The following is a 16,922-nucleotide window of genomic DNA, read 5'->3' as shown; positions in this document are numbered from 1 at the left end:
CAACATTTGGTGAGCTCTGAGTGGCCCACACCTCAGACACGAGGGTTTTACCATGAAATTTACACTGAGTTGTCTAGTTTGTATGGCTTCAGGAACAGAGCTGTTCTTGTTCTTAATGATTTCATTGGAGAAAATTTAATTGGAAGAACTAAAAGAATTCAGGGTCCAGTCCAGTCTACCAGTGGATTATAAATACTCAAAGATAATGAACAGTGGTTCAATATGGTAACAGGTGTACTACAGTTTTTCTTTTCAACATAATTTTTCTCTATATAGGGCTCTCTATTTTTGTCAATGATAATTCCAGTAGGATGAATTTGTTTGCAAAATAGGTTGAGTCTCACCGAACTTGCCTAGATTTTTTACCTAAGTGCAGCAAGAGTAGCAATCGATCATAGAGGATCTTTTTAAACTTTGCTTTGTTAGAAGTTTTATAAGACCCTCAGATTAAACTTTCAAAAACCTCTTGAGACTAGGAAGCCAAACCAAGGCCAACTTCAGACTTTGCCTGCATTCCCTATGGGTTTATTCTATGTATATTCTCAAATACAACATCCCAGTCAAAGCCTTGGTAACATAACCAATGTTTTCAAATGTGTCCTGTTATAAAGAGAGTAGATTCTTACTGAACTTATGCAAATAACTTTATTACCCTAAGCGTATGAATACTTATGAGTAGTTTCCCAATTCTGAGGCACTCAGATTGGGAGTAAAAATAAATGTTTCAATTTTTGTTTACAAAAGTATACTTTACCAAATTGCTGTAAGGTATAAATAGCTTAAAAGAGAAAGTTCATAAATCTGGAGAATAAAACATTCAAAGAATCAGCACATTTTCAAATAAAAAATTATGAAAACATTTTCCTTTCGATTATTTAGTGCAATAAAACTGTGGTGTTTTTTCTTCTTTGTCTTGAATTTCATGAAAGTATCAGCCTGTTCGTCAAAATTTTGAAAGTTTTCAGAGAGTCCAGGGGTATGATCTTGACGTTATCAGAAACTTGTACTCAAGAGTCGTTGTCAGAGTCTTTTCCATATATCTCCTTGAAAAAAAGCAATTTTGTACTGTAGCTGACTGTAAATACCTCGAGGAAGAACCAAAGCAACTGTCTGGGAATGACAAAGATTTAAAAGGACCATGGTTAAAAATCTGAGAATTTTATTAGGTTTATTATGGTAAAGACACAGCTCACAGAGAAATCTAGTTACTTCTGTGGCATATGACACTATGACTGCTAACATATTCGATTTCCAGAAATTTCATACAGTTTTTAGAACCCATTTTTAAAAAAATATTTTAATTTTTTTTTTGAGATGGAATCTCGCTCTGTCGACCAGACTGGAGTGCAGTGGCAGAATCTCTGCTCACTGCAAGCTCCAACTTCCACCTTCACGCCATTCTCCTACCTCAGTCTCCGGAGTACCTGGGACTTCAGGCGCCTCCCATCACACCCCGCTAATTTTGTTTTTGTGTTTTTAGTAGAGACGGTGTTTCACCGTGTTGGCCAGGATCGTCTCGATCTCCTGTCCTCATGATCTGCCGGCCTCGGCCTCCCAAAGTGCTGGGATTACAGACCTGAGCCATTGCGCCCAGCCTAGAATACTCATATTATTAACATTCCCATAAATGTTATTTAGAGAAGGTTTAGCATCACTTATCACTCATTTGAAAATGCTTTATATATATTTTAATATATCAAATAAGGTGACTTGTCCATTCATCTTCTGTTTCCCAACAGGATTACTGAGTTCTTGGTGTAGCCCATTAATAGTTAGGGCCAAAAACATATAGTCTCATGTATGTTCAAAAAGGTCCTTAGGTAATTCTAGTTCTTCTAGCTGAAAATCATTGATTTAGTTTTAAATTCTACCTATTACAACAAGAGTTCTCCATCCTCATTACACGTTAGTAGTGTCAGGGAAGACTTAAAAATTACCAATGTCTGGGTCCCTCTCCAGACCTTTAAACTGGAACTCATGGGTGGGGCTTGAGCATTCACATTTAAAAATGTTTTCCATTGATTCCAATGTGTAGCTATGTTTCCCATCAGATTTCTCTGATTTCTTGTGGCCTTCACTTTTTTTCTATTTTGGTATCATGATTATTTTCAGGTGTCACTTTCTGTCTTAGGCTTTATGTCCCCTGGGGTAGGGACGTTGCCTTCTTCATTTCTGTATCTTTTCTGAACTTGTGAATTGGTCATCAGGAAAAGGTCTCAAGCACACATAGGTTTTGTTCTGAGTCTCAGGTTCACAGGCTGATTCTAAAGTCTTTGTTCTCCAGGAGGTCAGAGATTGCTTGTGATGAAGGGTGTGGTTACATCTGTAGTGAAGATGGTGGAGGGGAGTTCACCCTGTTTTTAGGCATAGCTTTGAAACTAAGAATTTTATGTCTATATAGGTGAAGTGGCAGGGATGGGTAGGAAGACAGTTCTAATTAGGACGGAGGAATTATACTAGGAACTAGAGGTAAAGGAATTGAGAAGAATTGGTAAATAGAAGCAATTTGAGCTTACCAAATAGACTAGAGTAGACAGTGGAGATTCTTGATTAAGTGAATTAACTAGATTTTAGAAAGGTAATGAGGGAGTCATACGCAAGGAAGGTTTCAAAGTCTGGAGATAAGAAGTCAAGCAATACTTTAAGAAGTGGTTGAGCTTTATGGGAATGGAAAGAATTACACTGTTGAGAGATGTTAAAAATAATGAAAAGGGTTTCACAATATGAAATTGTGTTTCTCATTTGAATCTGAGCAACAAAAAAGCAGAAGCCGGAGATAATTAAGTATGAAAGGCATTGGGGTACAGGCAGCATAAAGGCCAGGGAGAAAGGGAACTGCAGGAATTAGTGCTGAGAAGCAGGAGTTCAGTGGAGGAAGGCGGAGATCCAGTCCAGATACAGGCAAATAAGTCTTTTCCCTCTCCCAAGCATGGCAGTCAGCCCTGCAGGATACAGGACAGGAGAAAAGGCCATCATACCTGCCAGACTTCCTGAAATACAGAAATGACATCACGGCTGCTATGTCGAATAATGCCAGGATAGATGTCCTCTTCTTAAAGGAGCTGTCATGGAAAGAAAAGAAAAGAAGGAATGGAGATGATGTTATTTTACAGGGGTGAACCTCAGGAACCAGCATGTGACATGAGGTACTCTATAAATGTTTCTTCAAGAAATGTATTATTTCTGTTGGAAAGTTGATGGGAGATGATTATATTCTTGCAGTTTTTATCCCCTCTCACCATATTTCTAGGTTTTTGATCAGTCCTCTGTCAATTCTCTACTGCACTCAGATATTTCCAAAAGCTTTCAGATGGGAGAAAGGCTAGTCGCTATTTTCTATGTCAGTAGAACTTTCCACCTTTCCACCTTTTCATGGTTGCATCTTTTTCTCAGTGTCTCTGTGGTGGCAACCATGAATGAGACCCTGTTAGGTCTCCATGGCAGGGACATGATTGACAGAAGGCCCAGGTCAGTACATTTCAAATACACCACCTCCTTTGCACAGAAAGCTTCCTTCCCACAGGCTCCCAGCAAGGGCATGAAAGCAAGCCTAGTTCTGTCAGGCTCTCTTTAACTTTAATGGGTGGCTGGTTGGAGGACTTCACATCAGCCTTGCAAAAACTCTTTTAGAACTGCATTGATACCTAAAACCTCTTTCTCTTTCTTTTTCACAAGAGTCAGCTTTGCATAGGGGTCTGTGGGTTCTCCCATACTACCTTCATGCCTGCCCCACATTCCCTCACATGTGTCTTCCCTGATTAATTATATGTCTAATCCCATCCTGGATGCGTCTCAGTTGGTAAAAACTAACATACCAGGATTGATTGTTTGCACTTAGTATTTTTTTCTTTCTCTCCCACAAGTAGTCAGTAACCATGTCCTAGTGTTTTATATGTTACCTCTTTTTCTATATATATATATATATGGAAATAGGTACTGTTGAGGGGCACGTCCTATGTGCCAGGCCCTGTGCTAAATACTTTACCTGTACCTTATTTAATTCACAAAATAATCCTGTCAGGTAGACATTATTTCCATTTTGCCGATGAAAAGACAGAAGCTTAGAGTAGTGTAACAACTTTCCTGGTGTCATATGGCTAGTAAAACCTAAAACCCTATTGCCAATGATGCAGGGATCCACTTACGAGAGACTTTGATCTTCTGGAATGTGGAACGTTCCTTGCCAGTGACTGAGTTACGAGCAGAGCAACCATAGATCCCGGTATGCTTTGTAGTAATTTTGGGGATAGAGAGCTCTTGTCCTGATTGCAGAAACTTCCCATTAATCGTCCAAGTATACTCTGCCGGTGGGTTAGAGTCCGCGAAGCAGGACAAGAAGAGGTTTTCTCCTGAACGGTAATTGGTGAATGGAGAGAAAATGCTGGGGTCGTGTGGACCATCTGGTGTAAAGAGAATAAAGCCACAGGTGATGTCGTCTGAGGAAAGGGGATGCTCCTGATCTCTTAAAGGGACTCCAGTGTCCCTCTGAGCCAAGACACACCCTCAAGGCCCAGCCAAACCTCTTCTGTGTTCACTGAGCCGAGGCATGAGGTATTCACGTGTTTCTGCCATCACAGGCTGTAGACCCCAAGTCTCCCATGACAAGAGCAGCCCCTCCCTTTATATTCTTGCTTAAGGCTGTGCCTAGCCAAGTTTTCCCAGGGCAGGGAGTCATGGCCAGCCCTGGTGTCCAGAAATAAAAGTATCTGTACTTGGACGTGAGAGAGACTGAGATGCCTGGCCTCTGGTCATTTGGATTTTTGCTGGTGGCCTGGTCCACAGAGGAACCAAAGATACAAAGGACATCCAGGGTGACTGGGTCACTGCAGATGCTACAAACTCGGTCCCATATTTCACATTCATAGGGACCTGTGTCATTTCTCATGACATTGGCTAGAATGAGGATCCTGTTTTTACTGGGTTGCTCTAGCCTGAGACTGACCGGGAGTCTCTGACTATTTAACTACCACATGTAGATGTAGCCCTGAGTCTTAGGTTCACAGGTTAAGGCTACAACATTCTTATTCTCCATGGGGCTGAAGTTGTTGCTGGTGATGTAGGCTTGAGAAGCTCCCCTGGGCAGATAACAGAGAGAAGATTGTCCTGTGTGGCACCTTTGATTCCTCCACAGGCATCCTTCAATCAGAGTTAGCATCTCCCACCTCTAAGCCCACCTGAGTCCTTGAAAGTCAATAGCTGGTGTGTGTGTCACAAGACAGATGCATGATGATCTAAGCGCTCAAAGACTGTGCGGCCGCCTGCTCTGTCTTAGGGAGCATAGACTTTCTCAAGTGTGAATTGAGCAGCAGTGTTGGGTCATGGACAGACACATCAGTGGGAGCCACAGCCCCTGTTACACCTTCCAGTCTCTCCCTAATCAGTTGACTGACTGGATCACCTTGGGTTCCTTACCTGGAATGTGCAACTGCTGGGCCCCTTCCAAATTCCATCCTACTTTGCCCTCTTAGATGTGATTTCTCTGCAGCTTCCATTTCCAAGGACATTCTAGAGATGAGTAATAATGGGACTTCCCATTGCCCTGAAACCCTGAAGATACTGAGCAGCCTGGCCTGGGACTGGATATTTCAGCAGAAATAAGACAGGGGAGACCAGAGTCAAGCCTGGAGGTCAGTTCAGTCATCAGGCAGTGGAGGCACAAGGTGGGGCAGTTTTCTGCAGGTGTTTCATGATGACTTTCTTGAGCCAGTGACCTCCAAGGATAGAGCAGAGTGCAAGGAATGATCTAGAAAGAGTGAAGGGGACAGGCAAGAGCTGGTGGCTTTGGAGCAGAACCACATTCCATGTTCTGGGTCCTTTATGTTTCCTCTCCTTCTGCAGAGGACAGGTGAGGACTATGTGGATCCTTCCAGAAATACATGTGGACATTTGCAAATGCAGAACTGACTTGGGGAAAGGGTGGGAGTTAACTCCTGGATATCTGGTCCTCATGGACCATGTGTGTTTGATGGATATGAGACAAATTTTGGGAGAAGTTTTGCAAATATTTTCTTTCATTGTACACTCTACGCTCCGATTCCATGGGTTTGACTAATCTAGGGACCACATGGAAGTGGATTCCAGAGTGAATCTGAGAAGAGACTGGTGGTTGCCAGGAGCTGGGAGTGGGGAGAATCAGAAGTTGTTCATGTGTGTGCAGTTTCAGTTATGCAAGACGGGGAGGTTCTAGAGATCCGCTGTACAGCTTGATGCCTACAGTTCACACAGATTGAGTATTTCTTATGCATAAGACTTAGGGCAATAAGTGCCTTGAATTTCTGACATTTTTTGATTCTGAAATATTTGTCACATACTTACTGATTTAGCATCCCAAATCTGAAAGATTCAAAATCTAAAATGCTCCAGTGAGCATTTCTTTTCAGCATCAGATTAGTATGCAAAAGTGGGAGGTGATAGGCCAAATACATTCTTGCTCTTTTTTTTTTTCTCTCACTATATTTCTTGCTTGGTGATTAGTTTTTGGTCAGTTGCATACTGGCCATGCTGCACTTGTATATTTTTGAAGGCTTTGGGATGTGAGAAATAATGATTGCTATCTTCTATGTCATCAAAATTTTCCACCTTTTCATGGTTGCATCTTTTCCTCAGTGTCTCTGTTGTGGCAGTCATCAATAAGAGCCAGTCAGGTCAAATTTTGAACAGATTTTTGTAATTCTGCAAAAAATGTTACTGGGATTCTGGTAGGGTTTGCGTTCAATCTGCAGCTCACTTTGAGTAATATTGTCTTCCTAACAATATTGATTCTTCCAATCAGTGAGAATGAATTGTCTTTCCATATATTGATGTTGTCTTTAATTTCTTACGGTAATGTTTTGTAGTTTTCAAGGTATAACCCGTAGACCTTTTAGGTTAAACTTATTCCAAAATATTTTATTCCTTTTGATGTTAATGTGAATGGAAATTCTTTTCTTAATTTTCTTTCAGATTGTTCATTGTTACTGTATAGTCTAAAGAATGATGTAGAAGGAGTGAAGGGTACAGGCAAAAGCTGGTGGTTTTGGAGCAGAAACATATTCCCTGTCCTGGGTTTTTGATTTTCCCTCTCCCTTTGCAGAGGGCAGTTGGCTCTTCCCTAATAGCCAGAGAGACTTCACTGGAAAACATATTGGCAATGCTCCAGGGATCCACTTACCAGGGACTATGATCCTCTTGATTATGTGATTTGTTCCACTAGTGGCTGAATTATGCATGAAACAGACATAGACCGCTCCATATGTTTTAGTGATTTGGGGGATAAAGAACACTTGTGCTGATTGCTGGAACTTCCCATCAATCAAGCAAGAAAGCTCTGCCAGTGAGTGAGAGTCTGTGAGGCAGGATAGCTTGGGGACTTTCCCTGTATGGTAATAGGTGTATGAAGAAGACATGGTGGGGGTATTCAGACCATCTGGAGCAAAGAGAATAAAGTCACAGGTGATGTTGTCAGAGGGAAGGGAAAATTCGGGTCTGTGGAAGGACCAGAGTGACCCTCTGAGCTAAGTCACAACACTGAAGTCCCGGTCAAATCCCTGCTGTGTTGACTGATCTGGACCCCGAGACATTGACCTGTTTCCCTCATCATAAGCTGTGGACCCTGAGTCTACCATGACAGGAGCAGCCTCTTCTCTCCCATTGTTGATCAAGCCTAAGCCTACCCTTAGTAGTCATGGCCAGCCTTGATGTCCATGGGTAAAGGTCTGTGTCCTTGCACCTGAGAGGGACTGGGAGGCCTGGCCTCTGGCCATGTGTATTTGGGATGGCAGCCTGGCACACAGAGGAACAGAAGATACTCACAGATGAGATTCAGGGTGACTGGGTCACTGCGGCTGGAACTCACTGGGCTCTTCACTTCACATTCATAGGGTCCTGCAGTATACTGTGTGACACCAAATAGAACGAGGGTCCTGTTGTTTTCGGACAGCTGCAACCTGGGACTGATAGGGAGGCTCTGGCCATTTATCCATCACAGGTAGCTTGCGTTCTGAGTGTCAGGATCACAGGATAAGATCACGGTCTCCGTGGCCTCCCTGGGGTTTAAGTTGCTGCTGGAGATGGAGGGCTTGGGAGTCTCCACTGTGGAGATAACAGAGAGAAGATTGCCCTGTGTGGCACCTTTGATTCCTCCTAAGACATTTTTCAATCAGAGTTGGCATTTCCCACCACTCAGCATGTCCAAGTCCCTAAAAGCCCATGGCAGTTGTGTGTGTTACAAGACAGATGCATGGCAATCTGAGGGCTCAGAGATTGTGAGGCTACCTGCTTTATGTGTTAGAAGCACAGACTTTCCCAAGTGTGAATTGAGCAGCAACATTGGGCCATGAAAAAACATGGGACCAGCAGTCACAGCCCCTGGTGCCTCTCTGAGTCTCTCCCTCTCCAACTGCCCGCCTGGCCCACCCTGTGGTCCTCAGCTGGAGCATGCAGTGCTGGAATCTTCTTCGTTTCAGTCTTACTTTGCCCCCCAAGGTATGCTTTCTCTGCAGCTTCCCCTTCCAAGGACATCCTAGAGATGGATGATGGAACTTCCAATGTCCTTAAACCCTTTGGGTACTGGGAAGCCTGGCCTGGGACTGGGTACTTCAGCAGAAATAACACAGGGGAGACCAGAGTCAAGCTTGGAGGTCAGTTCAGTCATCAGGGAGTGGAGCTACAAGGTGGGGCAGTTTTCCCAGCTGTCTCATAGTGACTGACTTGAGCCAGTGACCTCTAAAGATAGAGCAGAGTCCAAGGAATGACCTACAAAGAGTGAAGGGGACAGGCAAGAGCTGATAGCTTTGGACCAAGACCATGTTCCATGTTCTGGGTCCATGATGCTCCCTTCTCCCTGTAGGGGGCAGGTGAGGACCATGTGGATCTTTCTAGAAATACATGTGGATGTTTGCAAATGCAGAACTGATTGGTTGAAAGAGCGAGCATGAACTGATGATGGAAGTCTGGCCCTCATGGTCCGTATGTCTTTGATGACTATTAGACCAATATTTGGGAAGAAGTCTTGCAGATACTTTCTCTCATTAGACATTCTACTCTCTGATTCTTTGAGTTTGACTACTCTATGTACCTCATCTCAGTGGATTCCAGAGTGAGTCAGAGAGTAGAATAGTAGTTTCCAGGAGCTAGGGTTGGGGGAATAGGGCATTGTTCCGTGGCTGTGCGGTTTCAGTTATGCAGGATGAGGAGGATCTAGAGCTCTCCTGTGCAGCTTCATGCCTATAGTTCATACAGATAAAGTGTTCCTTATGTAGAAAGCTTAAAACCAAGTGTTTTGTATTTCTAACTTCTTTTTAATTTTGGAATATTTGCAGTAGATGTACTGGTTTAGCATCCCACATCTGAAAAATTTAAAATCCAAAATGCTCCAGTGAGCACTTCTTTTTAGCATCACATCAGTGGTCAGAAGGGTTAGATTTTGGAGCATTTCAGAATTTGGATTTCTGGATTTGGGATGCTCAATTTGTAATACTGTAATTTTCCCATAAAAAGTTCTCAGGAATTTAGACGTCATGCTATGTTCTGACTCCAGTAACAACAACAACAGCAAAATTTGGAGGAAACATTGAAGGTTGTCATAAGTGGAAATTGTTACGGATGGTCCAAACATCTAAGATCAATTGCTGGTAGTAGTATTTCTCTTGATACCCAATTAAGGTTTAGGTGTGGGGTGAATTCAGCAGAATCACATTATGCTCAAAGAAAGATGCCAAAGGTGATTTGAAATTAGCAAGTCCTTAAGTAGAGAGAGTCCCGTTTAAAGGACAGAACTAGTCAGTGTGTCAATTACATAAAGAGACGAATGATGCCAAATTAAAAGAAGTGATGTGTGTTATGTTAGTAAATATAGAAAGAACTCCCTGTTTCTAATTTCTGTGCAGAGTTAGGAAAAATTTGAAGGAGCCCAAAACAGGTATGTGAAATGCTTTTTTCATTTTCTGTTAACCTCAGGAAATACAACTAGAGTTTCAGTTTGTGTGAATTAGGAAGAGTCTAAGTGAGAAGCCAATAGCTCGTGTGTCCCCCACATGAAGAACCCCAACTTATGAAAATGGCATCCTAAGGATGAAACAATTGTTTGTAGCACAGGCCATAAAACTATCAGGTAGCAGCCACCTGACCACCTCCAACAGGTCCCCGAAACCATCAGTATTCCCATTATGTGTATGTTACAGCCTTGGTAGTTGTCCCACAACTACAAAATTGAAAAATTGCTATTGTCAATACAAAATATTAAATATGAAGTTGAATATGTTGTTCCACTTTTTTTCCCTCCATTCTTTTTGAACTTCCCTGTTTCAGTTTTGGAAGTTTCTATTGTCACATCCTCAAGCTAGGGATTCCTTCCTGAGCTGTGTGCATTCTACCAGGAAGCATCAAAAGCATTCTTCATTTCTCTAACAGCACTTTTTTTTTTTCTGAGACGGAGTCTCGCTCTGTTGCTGAGGCTGGAGTGCACTGGCACTATCTTGGCTCACTGTAAGCTCCGCCTCCCGGGTTCACCCCATTCTCCTGCCTCAGCCTCCTGAGTAGCTGGGACTACAGTCTCCCGCCACCACACCCGGCTAATTTTTTGTATTTTTAGTAGAGACTGGCTTTCACTGTGTTAGCCAGGATGGTCTCGATCTCCTGATCTCATGATCTGCCCGCCTCAGCCTCCCAAAGTGCTGGGATTACTGTCGTGAACCACTGTGCCAGGCTAATCTCTTAGGGATTTTAACGAGTTGCTGACTTTTGAGTTTGGTCAGGTTTTTACTTACTGTTAGAACCGAGTGACAAATTTCAAGCTTGTAATATGCCTGAAAGGAAACCAGAAATTTCTAGGAAGTGACTGGAGAATGTGAACTCCATGGTAGATTGAGGATGGAGTCACGAGTGAAATGGGTGAAATGAGCCCATGGGCTTTGGGCACCGCAGGCCTGTCCAACAACTGACAGCCTGGTGAGTCAGTGCAAAGTTTACAACAGTGATAGCAAACTATCATGGCTGAATCCATCTGGCATCTAGTCTCAGGCTGGCTGTCCTCATTCATTCCTGGACATAGGCCAGGCTAACCATGGGAGGAATTTAGTTTATATCTTAACTTTGAAGCAAGAATAATACTAGTTCCTCCATAACACTAATACCCTTCTTTTGCCCAGGGATTACCTTTGTAAAACTGGTGAAAGACCATGAGAGTAGGACTATAGGAGGGAAGTGAATTCTGCTAAAATGGAGGCATAGTTTCTATAAACACTGCTCAAATGTCATTTGGCCAGAGTTTTCAAAATTTGTAACTAATTACTCCTATAGATAACATCACTATTGTATAACCTGAGGTTGGTCTTTTGAGATGTTTCTCATTCTTTGCCTTCTGGCAAAGAGCTGACCTCATCCATACCCATGACTAATGGCTCAACCAGTCACGTGGTCCCCACCTAGAGGCAGATTCAAGCAGAAACAGATCATTTCCCTCCGCCCGCATGATTTCATCCTGAAACAGTCAGCAGTACCCATTTTTTAGTCCTGTGCCCCTGAAACTATCCTTGAAAATCTCTAACCCCTGATCCACTAGGGAGGCTGATTTGAGTAATAATATACCTCCGTCCTCCTATTTGGCAGACTTGGAGTCATTAAAATCTTTCTTTACTGCAAATCACCATCGGGATAAATTGTGTTTTTTTTTTTGTGCAGGAGGCCAGAAGAACTTGTTTGGGAATTACAAGAGTGGATGGAGGAGCTACCTATCCCTGTCCCACAGTCTTGTCCACAGAACAGCCTCACAAAGGGACAGAGCCCTGGATGGGGATACAGTGGAAGCTCATTCTCTTAGTGACCTGGGGACATTGGCTCGAGAGGAAGCCTGGCAGGAGTCGAAACTCCAGGTGATTTCTGTACCTTTCCTATTTCCTGGGAGGTGGGCCAGGCCACAGTGTTAGCAGGAAGGTAACAGAGCAGTCAGCCTAGTTAGAAGGATTATCTGGGGAAAGCCAAGAAGTGGAGGAAGAAGCTGTGCAGGACAGGGCTTGCCAGTTAGAATGAAATGGGAGGAAGATGAGGGACACAGAGAAGCAGAGAGAGGCAGAGGCAGTATGGCAGAAACAATTGGGCCTACAGTGACTTCAGAGACCACAGGGACTAGGTGCCCCAGCTCAAGAGTCCAGGACAAGGGAGCCCTGAAAGCCCTCCAGTGGCCAAGGAGCTTCAGAGTTATATTAGGTGGGGTGGCATTAGGGACAAGAATAGTGGGGGGATGAAACATGCTTGTCAGCCTGTGAAGAACAAGGGACAGGTGTGGCTAGAACTTCGTAGGATTCTGCATCCACGATCCAGTCCCTAAAGAGGTTATGGATCATTCATTTCTTCATTCAATTCCTTCATTTGTTATGTGAGAGCTCCTGAGTGTGTGTCTCTCACTGGGCCTGTGCTGTTGCAGTGTGTGAGTGGGGAATGAAAACAAGGTCCTCTCCTTTATCTTGTCATGCCAGTGACATGGACACTTTGGGAAACACAGGATTTCAGGTTCAGGGATAGGGGTTAAGATATGCGGGGGAGGCCTGGACATTTTTTGCACTGATTCTGACAGTTGAGGCAGGTGATTTAGCTCTGAAGCACAGACTAATCAGCTGACCATTTGCTCTCACTCCTCTGAGGTTTGGATGTCTAAGAAGAGAGGATTTGAGCCAATAAATGACTATGGGGTCCTTGGAACCCAATAATTCATCACTTCTAGTGGAGAAAAGGATGGGCCTGTGGCTGCAGACAGACCTCATGTGACCCTGATCTGCCTTTTGTGTTTGTGTGACTGTGGTTCAGTGACTGTGACTTCTTGTGCCTCGGTTTTCTCTCACTCAAATAAGCCAAATGGGAAATGGACTGTGGGTTTTCATGCTATCTGTGAATAAATTGTAGATTTTTCACAGTCACCTGACCTAATGCTTGGCACAGTGGAGGTGTTCACACAAACAGCATTTATTATTATTCACTTCCATGAGAGAGCACCTTTAGGTCAGATCCCTGTGGACAAGCTGCTGCCAGGTACATTTTCTCTCTTCTGTTTCTGCTTCTGGGGACATTAGACTTTCTATGGAGTGTCCTAAGCCTCACAAAGCCATTGGCTGATGGCCTACAAAGCTTGTCTTTCTGTCCTCTCCACTCTGAGTGTCAGGTGAAGAAAGCTCTGTCCTTGCCCAGATGAGGCTCTGAGGGCTGAGCCCTGGCTGGTGAGCAGCTCCAGGAGACACAGTCCTCAGACAGCTGGTAAATCACCGGTGCCAGTAAGCCCAGCCACAACCCAGCCATGGCACAGGCTCCTCAGCTTTATCTGGAGTAAGGATTTAGGGACAGGGGTCTGGGGTTGAGGCTTCTTGGGCTGAGCTTCTCTGGGAGTATCTTAGGGGGCCTCTTAGGCAAAGCCCTACTCAGTTCTCCAGGGTCTTTCTCAGGGTCAAGTTTATGAAGAGGGCATGAAGTGCTTAGCTGAGACTGATCTCCTCCTGCTGCGCACCTCCCCCATCACACTGTCCTTCCTGTGCAGCAAGTGTCTGCAGGGTCTGGAGGCAGGAAAGGAATTCTGATCTGTTGAAGTTTGTCTCCTCTGTGTGTGTCCTGCACTAAATGCCAAAACCCCAACATGGGACATAATGCAGAGAGGGACACAGGCAGAGTTAAGCCTGACCATCCTGTGTGTGCAAAGTAGAAGTGACCCCCAACCCCCAACACCCAGGGATCATGTGGAATCACTCACGGTATAAGGTGTAATGTCCAGTTACTCCTTTAGTGCTATCACCTCGCTTTATGATTTGTATGGTGTAGGATCCTGTGTCCTTCCGGGTGACATTCTGGATCAGCAGGGATGCATTGGAATATACTGTTTCTCGTCCACTGTATGCAGGCCCAAATATAATCATTTCAGTGTCTATTACATATGATGTAATGTAATTGTGGCTATCCGTTATTTGCCCTTTGTACCAGATGTAGCCAGTAGGATTCTGGGGCAAATTGTGGACAAGTAGAAGAACATCCTTCCCCTCAGAAACTTCGGTTGGCTGAGCTTCAATCGTGACTTGGGCCGCGATAGGTGGGTTCCAGAAGATGAAAAGTGATGCTAGGAGGTGGAGAGAGCATCAGTCAATATTGAGACCTATGTATTGGGGTGAAAAGATGGGGCCCTGGAACCTGAGAAGATCTCTTCAATCATCAGCCTTGAAAACACACACACACACACACACACACACCCCTTTTCTGTGTGTGTGTGTTTCAAACTGTCCCACTGGGTCAAAGTCAGCAGTACGACCCTCATTCCTTCAACACTTCCAACCTTGGCATTTTTCTGTTTGGAATCCTCTTCCCCAGAGGTCTGCACGGCTCCCTCCACACTGCCCTCAGGTCCTGCTCACATCAGGGCATCCTTAGACTTCTTTCCTAACACCTCCTTCAGAGACACTGGGTCTTCCCTTTCTGATCTTTTTCTGCTCTGCTCCCTTCGGAGCTCTTATTAACATCTGACCTCACATTCTAGATCTCTTTGTCTGTCTATCTTGCTTCCCATGAGAGCATGAGTTTCCTGAGGACAAGGACTTTTGATCTAGGTTGCACCCCAGTGCCTCGGACAGGAGGCAGACTCCTGTACATGTGAGAGTTCCCAGGGTCCTCCATGCCTGGTGGTTTTTTTTCTCTTTCCCCAATTGTTGAGGTTTTTGGCTGAGGACAGTGTTTCATGCCCTGCTTATATTTTCATTTGAAGTGTCATCTGACAATAGGTATTATTATCATTTTTCAAAAAGTGGTGGCCAGTGATAACTAACCAGGAAAATAGAACACTTGAGATTTTCCTACCTCTTACCAATTCCAGTTCAATGTGATTTTCCTGTTTTGACCCCTGTCCCTCTCTGGTATATATTCCCCTATGCAGGCTCCAACAGAGCCTTCTTTCCTGCATTTTTTTCTGGGTTTTTTTTTTTTTTTTTTTTTTTTTGTGAGACAGAGTCTCATATGGTCACCCAGGCTGGCATGCGGTGGCGCAATCTACACTCACTGCAACCTCTGCCTCCCAGGTTCATACAAATGTCCTGCCTCAGCCTCCCAAGTAGCTAGGATTACAGGAGCACACCACCACGCCTGGTTAATTTTTTGCATTTTTAGTAGAGACAGGGCTTCACTGTATTGAGCAGACTGCTCTTGAACTCCTGCCCTCATGATCCACCCACCTCAGCCTCCCAAAGTGCTGACTCCTTTTGTTTTTTAGAACCCCATCCTTCCAAGAGACCCCATCCAATCATTCTGCTTCCTCCTCCTGTTCTGTCCCAGGAAGTTCTCTCCTCACCTGTGAGCAGGAGCTGCTTCCAGGTGATGTGCAGTGTGCAGGGAGGGACTGAGAGGGGTCCCATGGCCAGTGCGGCCTGTGTGTTCTCCTCTGTGGAGATGAGCCTGGGATCCAGAAACTTTCTGAGCACGGCTGTCAGCTGTGCTGTCCTTCCTCCTTCTGTGCTGAGCCTCTTCCCGGGGCAGGAGCACTTCTCTGGCTCATGGGCGGGGTCTGTGCCCAGGACACCTGTCTGTCCCCTCCCCTCTCACTCCTCCCTCCTAGTCCCGCCTTCTCTTTTACCTTTTGTGTGTGTGTCAGGTCCCTGGGAATTGTGGAGGCCTCCGCCTTTTTCAGCAGTGATTCTGTCACCAAACCTTGGCACACACTATGTGCAGAAACACAAACACACACACAAAAGAGATGCACATGGACACACACAGTCACACACATGCCCTGTAGGTTGGGCAAGCACAGTCCTGGGCCTCAGCCTCCTGCTGTCTCCATGGTTCTGGGTCAGTGTGCACTTTCTTCCCCTTTGCCCTCTTTCATCCCCATCTGGCTCTCCCCTTCAGTGCAGAAGGCTGGAGCTGCGCCAGATCCCTGTTACAGGGACACCCCATTGTGCTGTGGGTGAGCTGTGTGTTGCCTGGTGACAGAGACCCTTCCTTTCTTTAATTGTGTCTAGCTTGGCTGCAGCTTCCAAGGATGGACATTCAGGACCTTGGTGTCCCAGAGGAGACTGTCCTTCCTGGAGGTGTGCAGGGTGAATCTCTCATGCCTTTTGGGAGGAGAGGCCTGTGCTGGTTGCTCAGTGGGGGCTGTGAGTCCCATGGTCAAAGGACAGTTCTCAGTCACTCTATTGCTCCCTGGGGACTGGTGGCTGAGCTGGGGTTCAGGGTTTCTCCTTTCTTCCTGACCATCTTTGGTATCCTCTCTTCTCTGCCCAGCTGATTGTCCTGTGATTACACCTTCCTTGTGGTGGTGCAGGAGGAATTGGGGAATTACCCAGGAACCCCGTGGAACATAGCTCATTGAGACACCGGAAGGAGAGCCTGGGACAGAGCAGGGGTTCAGAGCTGGATAGATTCATCCCGACTTACTCCGTGGTCATGATGGGCTCAGCCCTCCATGTGCTGACATACCCAGGGGTCTGTCCTGAGGGTTTTGACCTGGCCAACCTGCTCTCTGTAGAGGAGGAACAGGCAGTCGCCAGAGAGCCTGTCTGGAGGGACGCTGCTCACACCTGAGAGGGCGGTTGGGGGATGTGTTGTGTTCTGGGCGCAACAAGCAATAATACCCCCTTCTCCTGGCAGGGACACAGGAGAAGTCTGTCTTCCCAAGGGACAGCCAGGGGTAGGTGGCCACATCCTGGATGGTGCCTTGTCTGACCATCACATGGGCTCTGAGCCCTACGGGTTGCAGTGGGCAGGCAGGTCACAGGGTGCCTGACTGATTCCCGGGGAGGCTGTGAGCCCTCAGGCAGCCGCTGTTCTGTGTCAGCGCTAGGTTTGGCCTGGGATGCCCCAGAGTACAGGACAGATGGAGCAGGGGTGGGCATTTAGGGAGCAGTGACAGAAAGAGTTGATGAGGATGGAGGGAGGTCACGAGGGGAAAGCGCACAGTGTGGCGCCGCGTGCCTGGGACACAGCAG

General features: G+C 45.3%; 1 protein-coding gene across 1 annotated transcript; it reads right to left on the bottom strand.

Annotated features, from left to right (window-relative positions):
- Window positions 1-1,022: 1,022 nt before the first annotated feature.
- On the bottom strand, window positions 1,023-15,541 carry LOC112612128 (pregnancy-specific beta-1-glycoprotein 2-like). The gene is given in 6 exon segments (XM_025366256.1): window positions 1,023-1,110; window positions 2,979-3,062; window positions 4,146-4,400; window positions 7,792-8,070; window positions 13,712-14,071; window positions 15,290-15,541. Coding segments are annotated over 5 exon segments (1,002 nt in total). The 5' UTR covers window positions 15,354-15,541; the 3' UTR covers window positions 1,023-1,110; window positions 2,979-3,018.
- Between the last annotated feature and the right edge of the window lie 1,381 nt (window positions 15,542-16,922).

Source organism: Theropithecus gelada, chromosome 19 (genome assembly GCF_003255815.1).
Source record: "Theropithecus gelada isolate Dixy chromosome 19, Tgel_1.0, whole genome shotgun sequence".
Taxonomy (NCBI): domain Eukaryota; kingdom Metazoa; phylum Chordata; class Mammalia; order Primates; family Cercopithecidae; genus Theropithecus; species Theropithecus gelada.
Note: the sequence above shows the minus strand (reverse complement) of the source record. Positions and strands in the feature narration are given on the sequence as shown.